This window comes from Orycteropus afer, unplaced genomic scaffold (genome assembly GCF_000298275.1).
Source record: "Orycteropus afer afer isolate SDZICR_OR568_19922 unplaced genomic scaffold, OryAfe1.0 scaffold00332, whole genome shotgun sequence".
Taxonomy (NCBI): Eukaryota; Metazoa; Chordata; class Mammalia; order Tubulidentata; family Orycteropodidae; genus Orycteropus; species Orycteropus afer.
Genome location: NW_006921919.1, coordinates 1,969,885 through 1,987,318, shown reverse-complemented (window position 1 = coordinate 1,987,318; position 17,434 = coordinate 1,969,885). Strand labels below are relative to the sequence as shown.

The window sequence follows — 17,434 nt, the reverse complement described above, 5'->3', positions numbered from 1 at the left end:
TGTGCATGACAAAGGGCAGGATTACTGTTTATCCTGGAAAAACCTAGATAAGGTGTGAGACAATCTCACGGGGAGGTTGGCTAAGATATTCCTGCAGCTCTGAGAATCTAAAAGCAAAGTACAAGCTGGAATTGAGTTCTCAAGTTAAGTCTTCCAACTGAAATTCAAAATGCAATGAAGAAGGAAGAGGAGCATTAATAGGACCAGTGTCTTCAGAAATTATCGAGGCGGAAAGCCACCCCTGTGTGCTCCTCCACGGCCCCCTCTAAAGCCACCTCTTTCTCCTCGGAAGTTAGATCGATTTCTTTCTCGGCCACGGCCAGCAGAAGTTCCACCTCTTCCTCCACCCCTGGGAGCTCCACCTCCACGGTCAGCTTTAGATTTGGGAGGAGGTGATTTTGGTCGAAGTCTCTCAATCTCTTCTGTACATCCAGTCAAGTAGGAATTAGGGGCACTGAAGTAGGACGCATATGTTTCTGCATTGTAGTTGCTATTTGTAAGAGTTGGTCCAACTGTAAGCCAGCCTGAAAGGAAGGAAAAAAATTATCCTTTTTTTTTTTCCTCCTCAATTCTCTTCTCTTATACTTTATACTTTAGGGCCTAGCTCAAATCCCACTACATTCCTAAAGATGTCCCCTATCACTCACCCAATATTGATCTCTTTTATAGAATTCCTGGTATTTAATCATACCCATATTTGAATGATTTAATTTATATATATATATATATATAATGTAGTATGTGAAAGAAAAAAATAGCAGGTAAATTGCACTGTGCTTTTTATATATCACCTTCTAACACCCTAACAAGCAGAAAAGATTAATGAGTATACTTAACCTCTGTGGTCTCACTGGCTATTGAGCCCACCAGATTTTTATTTGTTCTGTTTTGGGCACTGTTTGTGGTGTTCTAGAACACAGCATACAAACAAGAGGTATGAAACAAGAAAATTTAAAGATATAATAAAAATAGTTAATAGGGCCTCCTTCATATCATGCTGTCTCTTACATAAATTACACATACAAATCTTTGGGAAATAATCTGGTTACAGAAGCCTAAAGGTCTCATTTTTTTCCTTCTCCCAAGTTCTTCATGACAACAGTGTTTTATTCTAAGTTTCTAAAGGTATTACTAAGAACTAGGTAAATTTAAAATAGCTTTGCTTCAGACTACATTAACTCTCATAGCTATTTTTAAAACTTTTAAAGCAATGGTAAATAGTATTTATAAGGAATATGTGATATAAGGTACTTTAGTTTTTTCTAAAATTTTAAAAAGCAAAGGTGTCACTTTGATGACTAAGGTATGTCTCACCCAACCCTTGGTCTTTTCAATCATGTCATATGCACATGAAAGTTGAATAATGAAAAGGAAAGACAGAAGAACTGTAGCACTGGTAAGAATATTGAATGAATAAATACTGAAGAATATTACAAGAGTACCGAAGAACAAACAAATCAGTGTCAGAACAAATACAACCACAATGTTCCTTAGAAGCAAGGATGATGAGGCTTCAATTCACTTAGTTTGGACACATCATCAGGACAGCCATCATGTCTGGTAAAGTAGAGAGCCAATGAAAATGAGGGAATCCTTTAAGGAGATAGAATGGCACAATGGCTGAGACAATGCACTCAAGCATATCAAGAGTCATTAAGATGGCCAATATTTTGTTCTGTTATACATAAGACCACTAGGAATCAGAGTTGATTCAATAGCAACTAACAATAGCATATATGATACAACTTAGATGACATCCTTGAGGAAGTCTATTTGAGGACTCAACCCAAATAAATTAAGTACTCTTGAGCAGACCTCTCTCAATTGCCCCTACTAGTATTTATGTGGTTAATCTTCAAAGGACCTATAATTTCCCCAAGCAGATTTTCCTTCCTAATTATGTATGACTATAATTAAAATTGGGAGCTCTGGTAGCATAGTGGCTAAGACACTTGCCTGCTAACCAGACGGCTGGCGGTTCAAACCCACCAGCCACTCCTCGGAAGGAAGGTTGGGCAATCCTACTTCCGTAGTGATACTGCCTCGGAAACCCAAGGAGGGGTTGCTATGAGTCGGGGCTGCTCGACGGCACATAACAACAACAACAACATAATTAAAATTATACTAAAATAATTTTCAAAGAATGGGCAATAATAATCAAATGGTAGTTTCTAAGCAAAAATTAAAATCTGTACTTCTAAGATCTGTTCAATTGGTACAGATACAGATAGGGTATCCTGTATGAAACCATAATGTATAATCTAAAGTAGGTAAGGTAGCACAGCTAAAGGGATGGAAAATTTAATTGAAAATTTTTAACTAAAAATTGCCAGCAAGCAAAATCTTTAGTTCAGTTGCTTCCTATGCTTATATCCACAACTATATGTAACAATTCTCTACTTTCAACTGTTTAGATTTTTCTACTCATGTTTGAAGGAGGAACTTTTAATAAAAATAATTAAAATAACGCTATGAAGCCATCCAAAATAGATTATGAATGTTGTTGTTGTTGTTATGTGCCGTCAAGTCAGCCCTGACTCATAGCGACCCCTCCTTGGGTTTCCGAGGCAGTATCACTACGGAAGTAGGATTGCCCAACCTTCCTTCCGAGGAGTGGCTGGTGGGTTTGAACCGCCAGCCGTCTGGTTAGCAGGCAAGTGTCTTAGCCACTATGCTACCAGAGCTCCCAGATTATGAATAATTATTTAAAATGTAGAAAAATATTTAACACAATATTGAGGAAGACAAAATGGTGACTACGATTAGTAAAAATCTGCATACATAGTGATGTGAAATTATTATGTGAAAAATTAAAATAATTCTTGGTGGCAGTGAAGATTTTGAATCTTTTCCCCTCTTTAACTTTTTTTTAATGTTGTTACAATGACTTTTCGAATATTAAAAGAATACCATCTGTTTGATGTTTCCTTTGACTCTTCATGCAGTCTTAATTTTCTTTTTTCTTTAAGTTTTCTGCTTCCTTAAAACAGCACTTGAAACTGGAGACTGTTCCCAGATTCAGCAGCTTTTTTGGGGTAGGACAGGTTAATGATGGAAGAAAAAAATCCGTTCTTTATTTATTCAAACACTACCACCATAATCTCAATGTTCAATATATACGGACAGCTATGGTTTCTGAACAAATACATCCCTCCAGCTGAGTACTTGGAGATGTTGGTTTCTTTTAAGCCAATGAAGATGAACATTTGTTTGCCACAAGCTCTGCTGTCAAAATATTTCCATTATGATGAAAGAGTAAAATCATCCATAGGAAATTCTAAACAAGACACGTGTATTTGTAAACGAAGTCCACACAAGTCAAAGTTCATTCTATAGTTGTATATACACAACTTATAATACTCTGCATGAAATATATGTAGAGAAAAATCAGTTTTAAAAAATAAAGTTTAAATAATAGCATTTCTACCCTCTAAAAACTAATACACTACTTTAATATAAACTTTAGTATTTAGTGTTTCAAGGGTACATACTGCTGCAATCTCTAAAATAGCCTCTGAAGAAATGATGAAAGAATATTTAATTAACAAGCTAACAGAAAGGAAAAATGGAGTAATAAAAAAATACTTAAATCAATCCAAGAAAAATGAGAGTAAAAGGAACAGAGACTAGGTGGTGCTAATGTAAAATAAAAAATTAAGATGATGGCACATAACAACAACATATCAGGAATTGCATTAAATATACAGTCACTAAAAGATAAAAACTGTCAGACCAAATGAAAAAACAATCATGTGTTGTTTACAAAAGACCCCCACCCCCATACTACGGTCCTGGAATGAAACTCAATCCCTGAGGCTGGCTCTCAACCCAATAGTAAACAAGATGTACATGCAGACCATGCAACCCAGGTGACGCACCCACATACTTTACAGAAACGCATCCCTTGGAGCAATCGACCACGGAGCACCAGAGGGGCAACATTCACACGGAGGAAATGCAGGACACATAGGAGTGCATAACTATGAGGGGCACTAGGTGAGGGTTACTAGGCAGGGAGGGGACAAGACTGGGTTAGGGTTGGGGATGGTAAATGGGGAGTGAAACTAAATGTACGTGTAATGTTGAATGTAAAACAAACTCTTAAAAATAAAAAAATAAATAAAAAGCAAGCAGAAAAAAAAAGAAAGTACCTACTTCACAATTTTTAAGAAGTATATGAGATCATGAGCATAAAGTACTTAAAAAAAAAAGACACATTTTAAATGTAAGAGTGCAGAAAGATTGAAAGTAAAAGGATGGGAATAATATGCTATGCAAACATAAACCAAAAAAAAAAAGGTACAATAATGTAAGATGAAAGTGGACTTTAAGCAAAAACCATTGGATAAAGAAGGATACTTCATAATATTAAGAGGGTAAATATAATAGTAAAGCATAAAAATTTTATTTTATATGCACCTAACAAAGCCTCAAATATATACATAAATGATAACTAAAGAACATTTTAAATTCATAATAATAATAAATTTTAAAAGACCTTCCTTAAAGAACAAGCAGTATTAAAAAATCAGTAAAGATAGGGGTATCATCCATAACTTAACACTCAATTAATAAACACTACAACCAACAACAAAAACAGAATATATATTACTTTCAACTGTACTTGGAACATTTATCAGAACTGGGTCATAAAGCAAATCCCAACAAATTACAAAGGAGTGAAATATTACAATGTATATCATCTGGCTACAATAATACTAAGCCAAGAAACAATAACAATGATAAAATATTTCTGAATAACAATGGGTTAAATATGTAGTCACAATGAAGAATTTAAAAACTGTTTTGAAATACATGACAATAATAACACTACAGGTCAAAACTTCAGAATGAAAGAAAGCTATGCTTAAAGAAATTCAGAACCATAAATACAATTCAATTTAATACAGGAAAGTTGAATAATGCTCTAAAACTTGTATCTCAGATAGAGAATTAACAAAGTAAGCCCAAGAAAGTAGCAGGAAGAAAACAGAGTAGAAAATAATGAAATAAAAATAAATATGCAATAGAGAAGACCAAGAAAGGTAAAAATTGATTTTTTGAAAAGACTAATAACATCAATAAAACTGATCAAGATGAAAAAAAATGTGTCAGTAAGAAGAAACAATCTAAATAGTCCTCTCACGAATAAGAAAACTGAACCTATAATTTAAAATTTCTCAGGTTAAAGAAAACTCATGGCCCAGATGGCTTTACCAGTAACTTTATCCAACTATGTTAGGAAGAAATAACATCAACTTTGTACAAAGAGTTGCAGAGAAGAGTTTTATAAGGCCTAATTTATTTCACAAGGGCAAAATATCCAGATATGGATACTAAAACCTGCACTAATATCATAAGAATTAAAAATCACTGGCCAGTCTCTCTCAGTAATATAAATGCAACAATCTTCAGTACAATATTAGAAAACAAAATCATGAGATACATAAAAAGGACAGCACATAACAATCAGTTAGGTTTATCCAAGGAATCTTGTCCAAGGACAGGTTTAACATTTGAAAATCAGTCAATGTAGTTCACCACATTAACCAAACAAAGACAAAACCACTATGTCTATCTAATCAGGGGTAGGCAAACTACCCTGCAAGCCAAACACAGCTCATCGTCTGATTTTGCAAACAAAAAGTTTCACTGGGATATAGCCTAACTCATTGGTTTGTCTATGTTGTTGTTGTTGTTAGATGCCATTAAGTCATCTCAGACTCATAGTGACCCTATGTACAGCAAAACAAAACACTGCCCAGTCCTGTGCCAGCTTCATGATCCTTGCAATATACCTGAGCCCATCACTGCAGCTACTGTGTCAATTCATCTTGTTCAGGGCCTTCCCCTTCTTCGCTTACCCTGCACTTTACCAAGCATGATATACTTCTCTAGAGAATGGTTCCTTTTGACAACATGACCAAAGTAGGAGGCAGTGTGGCCATTCTCACTTTCAAGGAGCATTCTGGCTGCACTCTTCCAGGACAGATTTGTTAGTCCTTTTAGCAGACCATGGCACTCTCTTAGCATTCTTCTTCAACACCACAACTCAAAAGCATCAACTCTTCTTGTCTTCCTTATTCACTGTCCAGCTCTCACATGCATATGAGCTGATTGAAAATACAATGGCTTGTGTTAGGTGCACTTTAGTCTTCAAGGAGACACCTTTGCTCTTCAGCACTTAAAAGAGGTCTTTTGCAGCAGATGTGCCCAATGCAATATACATTGTCTGATGTCTTGACTGCTGCTTCCATTGGTGTTGATTGTAGAAGCAAGTAATATGAAGTCTTTGACAACTTCAATCTTTTCTCCATTTATTGTGGAAGTTTCTTACACCAGCAGCGAGGATTTTTGTTTTCTTTATACTGAAGTGTACTCCATACTGCAGACTGTAGTCTTTAATCTTTATCAGTAAGTGCTCCAAGTCATTCTCACTTTCAGCAAGCAAAGTTGTGTCATCTGCATATTACAGGTTGTTAATGAGTCTTCCTCCAATCCTGATGCCACATTCTTCTTTATATAACCCAGCTTCTCATATTATTTGCTCAGCACACTAGCTGAAGAAGTATGGTGAAAGAATACAACCCTGACACACTCCCTTCTTGATTTCGAACCATGCAGTATCCCCTTGTTCAGTTCAACCACAGCCTCCAGATCTATGTACAAGTTCCTTATGAGTACAATTAAGTGCTCTGGAATGTCCATTCTTCTCAATGTTATCCATAATTTGTTATGATCCACACAATCAATGCTTTTGCATAGTCAATAAAATACAAGTAAACATCTTTCTGGTATTCTTTGCTTTCAGCTAAGATCCATTTGACATCAACAATGATATCCCTTGTCCCACATCCTATTCTGAATTCAGCTTGCATTTCTGGAAGCTGTCACTGTACCGCTGCAAATGTTTTTGAATTATCTTCAGTAAGGCTTTACTTGCATGTGATATTAATGATATTGTTTGATAATTTCCACCTCTGTGGGATCACCTTTCTTTGGAATGGTACAAATATGGATCTTTTCCAGTCAGTTGGCCAGGAAGCTGTCTTCCAAATCTCTTGGCATCGCTGACTGAGTGCCTCCAGCGGGGCATCTATTTGTTCAAACATCTCAATGGGTGTTCTGTCAATTCCCGGAACCTGTTCTTCGCCAATTCCTTCAGTGGGTCTTTACTTCTTCCTTCAGTACCATTGGTTCTTGATCATATGCCACCTCCTGAAATGGATGAACATTGACTGATTCTTTTTGGTATAGTGACTGCATATTCCTTCCATCTTCTTTTGATGCTTACTGCATCAATCAATATTTTGCTCATAGAACTGTTCAATATCGCAACTCGAGGTTTACATTTTTTCCTCAGTTCAGCTTGAGAAATGCCAAGCCTGTTCTTCCCTTTTGATTTTCTAACTCCAGGTCTCTGCACATTTCATTATAGCAATTGGCTCTGTCTTCTCAAGCTGCTCTTTGAAATCTTTTGCAGCTCTTTTACCCTGTCAATTCTTCCATCTGTTTTAGCTACTCTCCATTCAAGGGAAAGTTTCAGAATCTTTTCTGACATCCATTTTGGTCTTTTCTTCCTTTGTTGTCTTTTTAATGACCTCTTGCTTTCTTCATGGATGATGTTCTTGATATCATCCCACAATTCCTCTAATTTTTGGCCACTGATGTTCAGTGTATCAAATCTACTCTTTAAATGTCTCTAAATTCACAAGGGATATTATCAAGGTAATATTTTTATTATTGTCTATGGCTGTTCTGAAAACACTATAATGGCAAAATTTCACAGTAACATGGTACTGTATGGCAAGAAAGCTAAAGCAGTAAGTATCACTCACTTGCTCATTGTCATTGAGTCAATTCCAGCTCATAGCGACCCTCGTTGGGTTTACAAGGCTGTAAATCTTTACGGAAGCATACTGCCTCATCTTTCTTCCAAGGAGCAGCTGGTAGGTTCATACTGCCAAATTTCTGGTTAGCAGCCAGATGCCTTAACCACCAGAGCTCCTTAAAACATCGACTATAAGGCCCTTTAAACAATAATTCTGTGAGTCCCCTATCTAAATAGATGCAGAAAAAAACGTGAGAAAACTCAACTTCTATTCACGATTTAAAAACAAAAATCAAAAAAGCCTTACAAAACTGAGACTAACAGTTGTAAGTTCCTGACAAGTAGATTCAAAACTAAAAAGGAATTTCTTTACTCTAATGAAAGGCAATATGATCTAGAGAAAATGCCATGCTTAGTGAAGAAATATAGAGAACAAGACTGAGATATCTGACAATATCATTTCTACTCATCACTGTATTGTATACTAGCCAGTGCAATAAGATAATAAAAAGAAACAAAAGGAATAAAGATTGGAAGAAGAATAAAAAAAATGCAATTTTTTTTTTTTTTTTTTTTTAGCTGGCATGATTACATAGGGGAAAAAAAAAGAATTAACAACTATCAGAATTAATAACTTATTTTATCAAGGTCAGTATGTTTAAAAATCCAAAAGTTATCTCTAGTGTTTTAAGTCAGAAGAGTAGGTTACCTGTGGGTAGAGAATAATGATAAGGAAAGGGGATAAGAAATGCTGGGAATATTTTATTTCTTAACCTAGATAGTGGCTACACTTTGCCATACTCTGTTGAGCTGCCACATAGGACTGATACATATTTTTTAGCATGAATTTTGGCAAACCATCATGAGAAAACATACTTTTAAATATAATGAACACTCTCTGTAAAGCCAAACTGTAGATTATACATTTCACATAGAAAAAAATTCTTTGTAAAGTGACTTCAGTTTTATTATTTTACAGTATCTTATGAAGGTCGCTAAGTGGTGCAAACAGTTTGTACTTGACAGCTAACCTAAAGGTTAGAGGTTCAAACCCAACCAGTGGTACCATGAAAGAGAAGGCCTAGTGTTCTGCATCTGTTAGGATTACAATAAGAAAACTCTATGGAGCAGTTCTACTCTATAACACACACGGTTATAATTCCATGAGTCAGAAGCAACTCCATGGCAACTAACAAGAAGTTTCTGTAGCTGAAATATTTTCAAGTTTTTGTATTCACCAAAAAACAGTTACAAAGAAATAGCTGGCAGGGGGTGTGGTGGGGGAAAGAATTCTGTTATACATCCACATTAAGGAATTTTAAGGATAACTCTTTTTAGAAAGAACATCAGTTTCTTATAAATTCTTACTTTTAGGGTCAATTATTCTATTGTAGCTTCAACTTTTCTCACTATATTTTTGAAAATGTAGTCCGTTTTTTTAAAAGAAAGAAGAAGAAATAATGAGATTCTGGCCCTTCCATCTTTAAACTGTATTTACTTATCTGCTTCTGTAAATGTTCATGGCCTTGGAAATCCTATGGCGCAATTCTAATCTATCATATAGGGTCACTATGAGTCAGAATCCACTTGATGGCAGTTTGTTTTTTTTTTGTTTTTTTTTATACTGAGACTGAAGCAATATGCACTACTCTTAACACAGTTACTTTTAGTTTCTGAGAAAGTATACAAAGTGTACTGTAATTTCAACACCACTCTGTAAATCAAAAGGAACTCTGGTGGTGCAACGGTTAAGGCACTGAGCTGCTAACCGAAAGGTCAGCAGTTCAAATCCACCAGCCACTCCATGGGAGAAAGATGAGGTCATCTGCTTCTGTAAAACTTCACAGCCTTGGAAACCCTATGGTGCAGTTCTACTCTGTTCTATAGTGTTGCTATGAGTCAGAATTGGCTCAGTGGCAGAAGGTTTGGTTTGGTTTTAGGTTTGTAAATCAAAGATGTATCCAACAAAAGAAAATCCTATTCTGTAATAGCCTAATTATTTTCCACCATTTTTTTTCCCCCAAAATAGTGCATTTACATTATATCAATTTAGTAAAAAGTTAAAATCCTGTAAAGACAATGCCACCCCCATGCACACAAAGAAACAAGTCACATTTTTCAGTTCTTAATAAAACCAAGTTACTGAACTGCATTTCAAAATAGAAGGTTATTTTCTGCAGAATTGTTCTATCACCCATTTATGCATTCCTTCATTCAATGCACTATTGACTGAGCAATCAAAATGCTGGGCATAAAAAAGTAAGACAGTCTTTGTCTTCCATGAAACTGCATGCTAGGGAGACGGACTATAAACATGTGCCCAAATGAATCTATAATTCAGATAGTGGTAAGTGCTATGAAGAAAAATAAAACAGAATTAAGGGGAAAGAGTAATGGGAGGAGGGGAGAGAAGTGGGAAGTTGGCCTGTTTACCTAGAGCTGTGAGAAAATACCTATCTGAGAAAGGGACATTTGAGCAGACATTTGAATGAAAGGAGAGAACTATGTAACAGCACTGGGGCAAGAATGAGCTTGGCATACCTGAAGTACAGCAAGAAGGGGAGCCAAACACACCACGGGAATTTTATTTTACACAGCACTGTGTCCTATTTCTTGACATCCATATTTCAAAGAACCACACAGATTTCTTTTTTATAATGTCAGGTCCTACCTGGTCGAATTGTACTATCTCTTCCAAAAAGATGAAGCCGTCTTCTACCGAGACAAAAATGTTCAATTATATGAAAAATTTCTACAGGTTTTTCTATATTGCCAATTTCAGGTTCTTCTGTGATAATTAAGTCAATGTCAACATTAGCATGAATGAAGTCTCCGTCTGTGCTACGCTTAACAGTTCCTTTGATCCCCATAAGGCAGTGCTCCTAAGTAACAAGAACAGAGCAATTAATCTCTTTCTACCAACAGTCATATTTATAAACATTTTACATTTCTGATGTCCCCCAATTCCAAAATAATTCCACTTCTTTAAATCTTTGGGATAGAGTTCTATGGGTAAAAACAGAGTAAGAAAGCCCAGATCTCAGGATGTAAGAAGAGTGACAGAAATCAAGAAATGAGAGTATTAAAATTGGGCTATCAGATTTTAGAACTGAGTCAGGAATCTTTTCTCCTGTAACACTCATTAATAATTATTTACACCGGTTTGGGAAATATGGCACATGATCTTGGAATCTTAAAATGATTGTATAATCCTTGTATAATCTAAAATCAAAATGATATATTGAGACCTACTGTCATTTAGTTGATTCCAACCAATAGTGACCCTGTAGGACAGAGAAATGCCCCATCAGGTTTCCAAGGCTATAATCTTTATGGAAGCAGACTGCCTCATCTTTCTTCTATTATGGGTTTGAATTTCTGACCTTTCAGACCACAATCAAGTGCTTGACCATTGTGCCATCTGGGCACCTTGATATATTATCAAGGGGCAGTATAAACAGATACAAAATTACAATATGAATAATAAACAACTGTCTTTGGTTTTTTGGCCTTTTTTACCTAATGCAAACCAAACCCTAAGCCATTGCATCTATCCTGACTCATGGCAAAACTACAGGACAGAGCAGAACTGCCCCCTAGGGTTTCCAAAGCAGTTAATCTTTACAGAAGCAGACTGTCTTATCTTTCTCCCACACAGCAGCTGATGTAGTTTGAACTGGCGACCTTTTGGTTAGCAGTCAGCCTTTTTTATTAAATCCAAATCTTCTTGAGTCTGTGTGTGGGAGAGAAGTGTAAGGCCAAAGGTTAAATAAATCTCATCTCTCATTTGACTCCATGAAACACTAGGACCAAAGTGGTTTAGGTTCTCTTCTGTATGGATTGAATTATGTCCCCCAAAATATGTGCTGTAAATCTTAACCTCTATGCCTAGAATATAGGGGCAGAATTTGGTATCAGGAGAGTGGGGTGCTACTCTAACAGATACCTAAAATGTGAAAGTGGTTTTGCAATTGGGTAATGGACGGGGAGGCCAGAAGAGGTTGGGAAATCTACTTCCGTAGTGATAATGCCTCAGCAACCCAAGGAGGGGTCGCTATGAGTCGGGGCCGACTTGATGGCACATAACAACAACAATAGCGTAGCCCTGGTGGCGTAGTGCCAAAGGTATCTGACTGTTAACCAGGAGGCTGGTGGTTCAAACCCACCAGCCACCCCTCGGAAGCTTGGGCAATCTACTTTTGTCAAGATATCACTTCGGAAACCCAAGGAGGGGTTGCTATGAGTTGAATTGAATTGATGGCAGTGAGTTTGGTTTTTTTTTGGTTTAGATTGAGGAGACTGTTGGTAGAATTATAGACAACAACAAAGGCAATTTTGTGGAAGGCTCAAAAGTAAGGGAGGAGAGCTTCAGAGAAAGTTTCCTCATCTTAAAGAATACATAGGCTAGAAATGTGGACATTAAATTGTGTTTCTGGTGAGACTTTAAAAGAAAATGATGAACAATGTGACCAGACAATGGAGGATGAGTGCTATTTCTATGCAGTGGCAAAGAACTTGTAAGTGATGAACTTGGATATCTGGCTGAAGGATTGCTAAGCAAGATTTTAAAGGGCCCAGATGGTTCATCCTTGCCACTTATAATAAAATATGAGAGGAAAGAGATGAACTTAAAAAGTAACTATGCAAAATGAAAACATAACTTAAAGATTTGGAAGATTCTGTTGTACAAATTAAGAACACGTGTCCTAGAATGTTCACCTAGGATGTGACTACACACTCTTTTGTTAAAGAGATTAAGCCTCTGACTGATGGATCTAACCAACTACCAATGCAGAAAACCCATCAGCTTACACTGAAGGGGAAAGAAAAAGAACAAAAGGAAAGAATATTGTCTGCCCCTTGGAATTCTATAGACAGGAAACAGGCTACTGGAGCTACATCCGTTGTCCACCAAGAAAAGAAAAGGACCATCCTGGAGATCAGCACAACGGCTGGAAGGAACAGAGGAAGTAGGGCCTTCTTGGTTTCAAAGGATGGGGTCATAGCCTCCTAGGTTTCAAAGAACTGGATCTTTGCCAAATAGGTTCTGGGGTGTGGGGCTGCCCTTATGGTGTACCAGGGCTGAGGAGATGGGACGGCCATGCTCAAGGAGCAGAACAACAGGGTCTATAAGGGCTGAAGGGGTAGGTGTTCACTCAGACAGACTAGGAGAATAGGGCCACCTAAAGCTAAGGGAGTTCTGGCAGCATAGTGGTTAACTACTTGGCTGTTAGCTGAAAGGTCAGCAGTGTGAACCCACCTGCTGCTCTGTGGAAGAAAGATGAGGCAGTCTGCTTCTGTAAAGATTTATAGCCTTGAAAGCCTTATGAGACAGTTCTACTCTATCCTATAAGGTCACTATGAGTTGGAATCAATTCCATGGCAGTGGGTTTGGTAAAGCTGAGTCGCCATCTCAGAGGACTTGGAAAGAAGAGCAGAAGTCTAGGACTGAGGAGCCTCCACTAAGAATCCAAAGGGCCTGGCCATCATCCAGAGTCTGGAGGGGCATTACTCACATGGGTCTCAAGAGAAGAGAGGATTATTTTTAAGACTTGAAGCTAATATAGTTAGTTCTGCTGTGTTTTGGACTTGCTTGGTACCTGTTTCCCTTCTTTACTTCTAATTTCTCCCATGTATAATGGAAATGTCTACCTGTGCCTATTCTATCATTGTACTTTGCAGACAGGTAACTTGTACTTCTAGATTTCACAGGCTCACAGATGAAGAATTTTGCCCCAGGACAGAATGCACCTATCTCATCTATATTTGATTTAGATGATTCAGAAAATGAGATTTTAGACATGGAGTTGATTTAAGACTTTTGGGATAATATGATGTAGTGAATGCATTTTCCCTATGACAACGACATGAATTTTGTGGTTATAATCCCATCTGGGAATGGGTTATCTTTCTTATGTGAATGAGGCAGGATTAATGTACAGTGTATCTTGAGTCAATCTCTTTTGAGACATAAAAGAGATTAAGCAAGATAAAGAAGCAGAGATGGAGAAGAAGAGATGCCAAGCCACAAGAGAATCAGCTGGGAGCAGAAGGTCAAGATATAAGGACCTTCCACCAGAACCAACAAAGACAGTCTCCCCTTATAATAAGCATTCTGAAGTTAAGATTTCTAATCTCCTAAACTGTGAGAAAATATTGAAGTTGTCAAGGACTGCATTTTACTCTGATCCACAATCAATGCCCACAGAAGCAGCAGTCAAGAAATCAAATGACATGTTATATTGGGCAGATCTACTGCAGAAGACCTCTTTAAACTGCTAAAATGAAAAGATGTCATTTTGAAGACTGAGGCACACTGGACTTGAGCCATGGTATTTTCAATAGCCCCACATGCAAGCAAAACTGGACAATAAGTAAGGAAAACTAAAGAAGAATTGATGCATGCAAGTTATGGTCTTGGCAAAGAATGCTGAACAGTTATTGGAACACCAGAAGAACAAATCTGTCTTGGAAGAAGTATAGTTAAGGACTTCCGGTAAGATGGAGGAATAGGCAGACAAGTGACACAGACCCTCTTCAACAAAAAAAAGAAAAACCAATTGACAGGGATACAGAAGATAATCCTGGAGCCCTAAGCTTTGAAAGGAACTAAACAAGTGGATTAGGCACCAACTAGTGTAGTGAAAAAACCTGAACGAAAACAGTTGAGTAGAGACAGTTGGAGCTGTGGACTGTCAGCTGCTCTGACGGGACCAGCAGCCTGAATATTTCAAGCGCTGTTGGGACCTGAGAACTGATCTAAAGTTCAGCCCTGGTTGCCAAGGGCTGCAGGGACGACTGCACTGGTGGCCAATGACTAGGAAAGCAAACAGCAAGGAGGGAGACAACCTGAGCTGCTGAATTTCCGCTGTCTGCAGGGCACAGTCATTTTGACTATTTACACACGGCAGTCATTTTGGATATTTAAAGTGACTGAGGGCACAGCCATTTTGATTGTTTATGTGAGGCAACCATTTTGGATATTTAAAGTGAGTGAGGGCGCAGCCATTTTGAATGTTCATAAAAGGCAGCTATTTGGAATATTTAAAGTGACCGAGGGTGCAGCCATTTTGAATCTTTATAAGTAAACAACCATTTTGGATTGTGAAGTGATAGCATTCTCATTTGGATTCCAGGGACCTAGGAATAGGCTATTTTCCAAGGTCAGCAGGGCTGACAACAGGAAAGGAGACAGGTAGTGAGTGTATAAGTGCTGTCAACCAGTAAATAGAGGAGCACACCACAGTGCCCCGTTTGCATAGATAACATACAAACAAAACAAAGAAAATGAAAATCATGCGCAAGTCACTCCAACGTATAATCACTAAATAAATATAAACAAAAACGTCATAATGCCTAGGAGACAACAGAGCATTACAGTCCACACAAAGCAGCAAGATAAAGCAGGTGAAACAAGGGACCAGGATACAGACCTAAAACATATCCCTGAGGAAGATACAGCATTGGAACTCCCTGATAAGGAATTAAAAATAATTATATTTAGGTATCGTCAACAAATTGAGAGGTAGATCAAGGAAAACACAGAAAACTATAGAACAATTTTGAAAGACAATACAAGAACAAAATGACAAAATAAATGAAAAATTAGAAATGATACAAAATCTACAGAGAGAAATCCAGAAGATTAATACTAAATTTTCAGAAATATGTAAGACATGAATGGGCAAAGGAGCAGAATTGAATCAATGGAAGACAGAATTTGGAAAGGGATCTATCAGAAAAAAGATCAGGACAAAATAAAGAAAGCCTAAGGTTCATGTGGGATACCATCAAAAGGAGTAACGTACGTGTAACTGGAATTCCAAAACAGGAAGAGACAAATAAAACCACAGAGAAAATTGTCCAAGATTTGTTGGAAGACAATTTTCCTGGTATGATGAAAGATGAGAATACATCCATTCAGGAAGTCCAACGACCCCAAACAGGATAGAGCCCAAAAGAAAATCACCAAGACATATCATCATCAAACTCACCAAAACCAAAGACAAAGAAAGAATGATAAGAGCAGCACAGGAAAAACAAAACGTTACCTACAAGGAGCAACCAATAAGACTAAGCTTGGATTTCTTGACAGAAACCATGCAGGCTAGAAGACAATGGGATGGTATATATAAAACCCTGAAAGAGAAAAATTTCCAACCAAGAATTATGTACCCAGCAAAACTGTCCCTTAAATACATGGTGAAATTAGGACATTTCCCAATAAGCAGAAATTAAGTGAATTTGTTTAAACCACACCAACCTTACAAGAGATGCTAAAGGGAGCCCTTTGGACAGAGAAGCAACAACAGCAAAAACAACTGACCATTAACACACATGATGATATAACCCAGAAACCAACTCAGCTATGGAAGTATCCAAAGTAAATAAGCCTATAAGATTATAAACAGGGAACCAGAGACATCAATTGACAAATGAGGACAACTGCAAACCAAAAAGAGGGGAAAAAACTGTGTCATTATAGAACTTCTAGATGGTAGGGAAGTCAAGATAACTACAAGATAGAACGGACTGTTCTAAACTTGGGGAGAAAACTATAAATCACAGGGTAACCTCAAAGAAAAATGATAAACCATCACATAAAAATAAAAAAGAGGACCAGCACAAATATTTAGTGAATACTAAAACAGCACTCCTCGGAAGGAAGATGGGGCAATCTACTTCTGTAGTGATACTGCCTCGGAAACCCAAGGATGGGTCTCTGTGAGTCGGGTCCGGCTTGACGGCACATAACAATAACAACAACAACAAAAAAAAAAAACAGCAGCAACGAAGGAAGTGATAACATGATTCATAAACAAAACAAACTCAGCATAGAAAATTATATAGAACAAAGAAATCGACACCACGAAAAAGCACCTAACAAAAATTACAGCAACAAATTCATATTTGCTGATAATTACGTATCTGGCAGGAGCTCTGGTAGCGTAGTGCCTAAGGCACTTGACTATTAACCAGAAGGCTGGTGGTTCAAACCCACCACGCACTCCTCGGAAGGAAGGCCGGGCAATCTACTTCTGTAGTGATATTGCTTCGGAAACCCAAGAAGGGGTTGTTAAGAGTCGGGGTCCAACTCAATGGCACATAACAACATATCTGGCAAGGAACTTATCTCTAAGATTTATAGAAAACTCCATCGCCTCAATAGCGAAGGGATTAACAATTCAATTGAAAAATGGGTAGAAGATATGAATAGACACTTCACCAAGGAGGATATTCAGGTGGCTAGCTAATATATGAAGAGACGCCCACAATCACTGACCATCAGAGAGATGCAAATCAAACCAACAAAGTGATACTGTCTCACCCCAGCACTGATGGCAAAGTTCAACGAGACATAAAATAACAAATGTTGGCGGGGATGTGGAGAGATTGGGACTCTCATACACTGCTGGTGGGACTATGAAGGGATACAACCACTGTAGAAAGCAATATGGTAATTCCTTAGAAAGTTGGAAGTGGAGACACCATTTGACCCAGCAATCCCATTACTAGGTATATATCCTAAAGAGGTGAGAGCCAGGACAGGAACAGATACATGCACACTCATGTTCATCACAGCATTATTTACAATAGCTAAAA

General features: G+C 37.5%; 1 protein-coding gene across 1 annotated transcript in view; it reads right to left on the bottom strand.

Moving 5' to 3' along the window:
- Positions 1 to 219: 219 nt before the first annotated feature.
- Positions 220 to 17,434, bottom strand: part of METTL14 (methyltransferase 14, N6-adenosine-methyltransferase subunit) — a 53,940-nt gene continuing 36,725 nt past the window's right edge. Inside the window, exons 9-10 of the mRNA XM_007952378.2 lie at positions 10,503 to 10,713; positions 220 to 524 (exon numbers count right to left, since the gene is read on the bottom strand). Of these exons, the coding sequence (XP_007950569.1) occupies positions 220 to 524; positions 10,503 to 10,713 (516 nt within the window). The remainder of the gene's footprint in view (positions 525 to 10,502; positions 10,714 to 17,434) is intronic.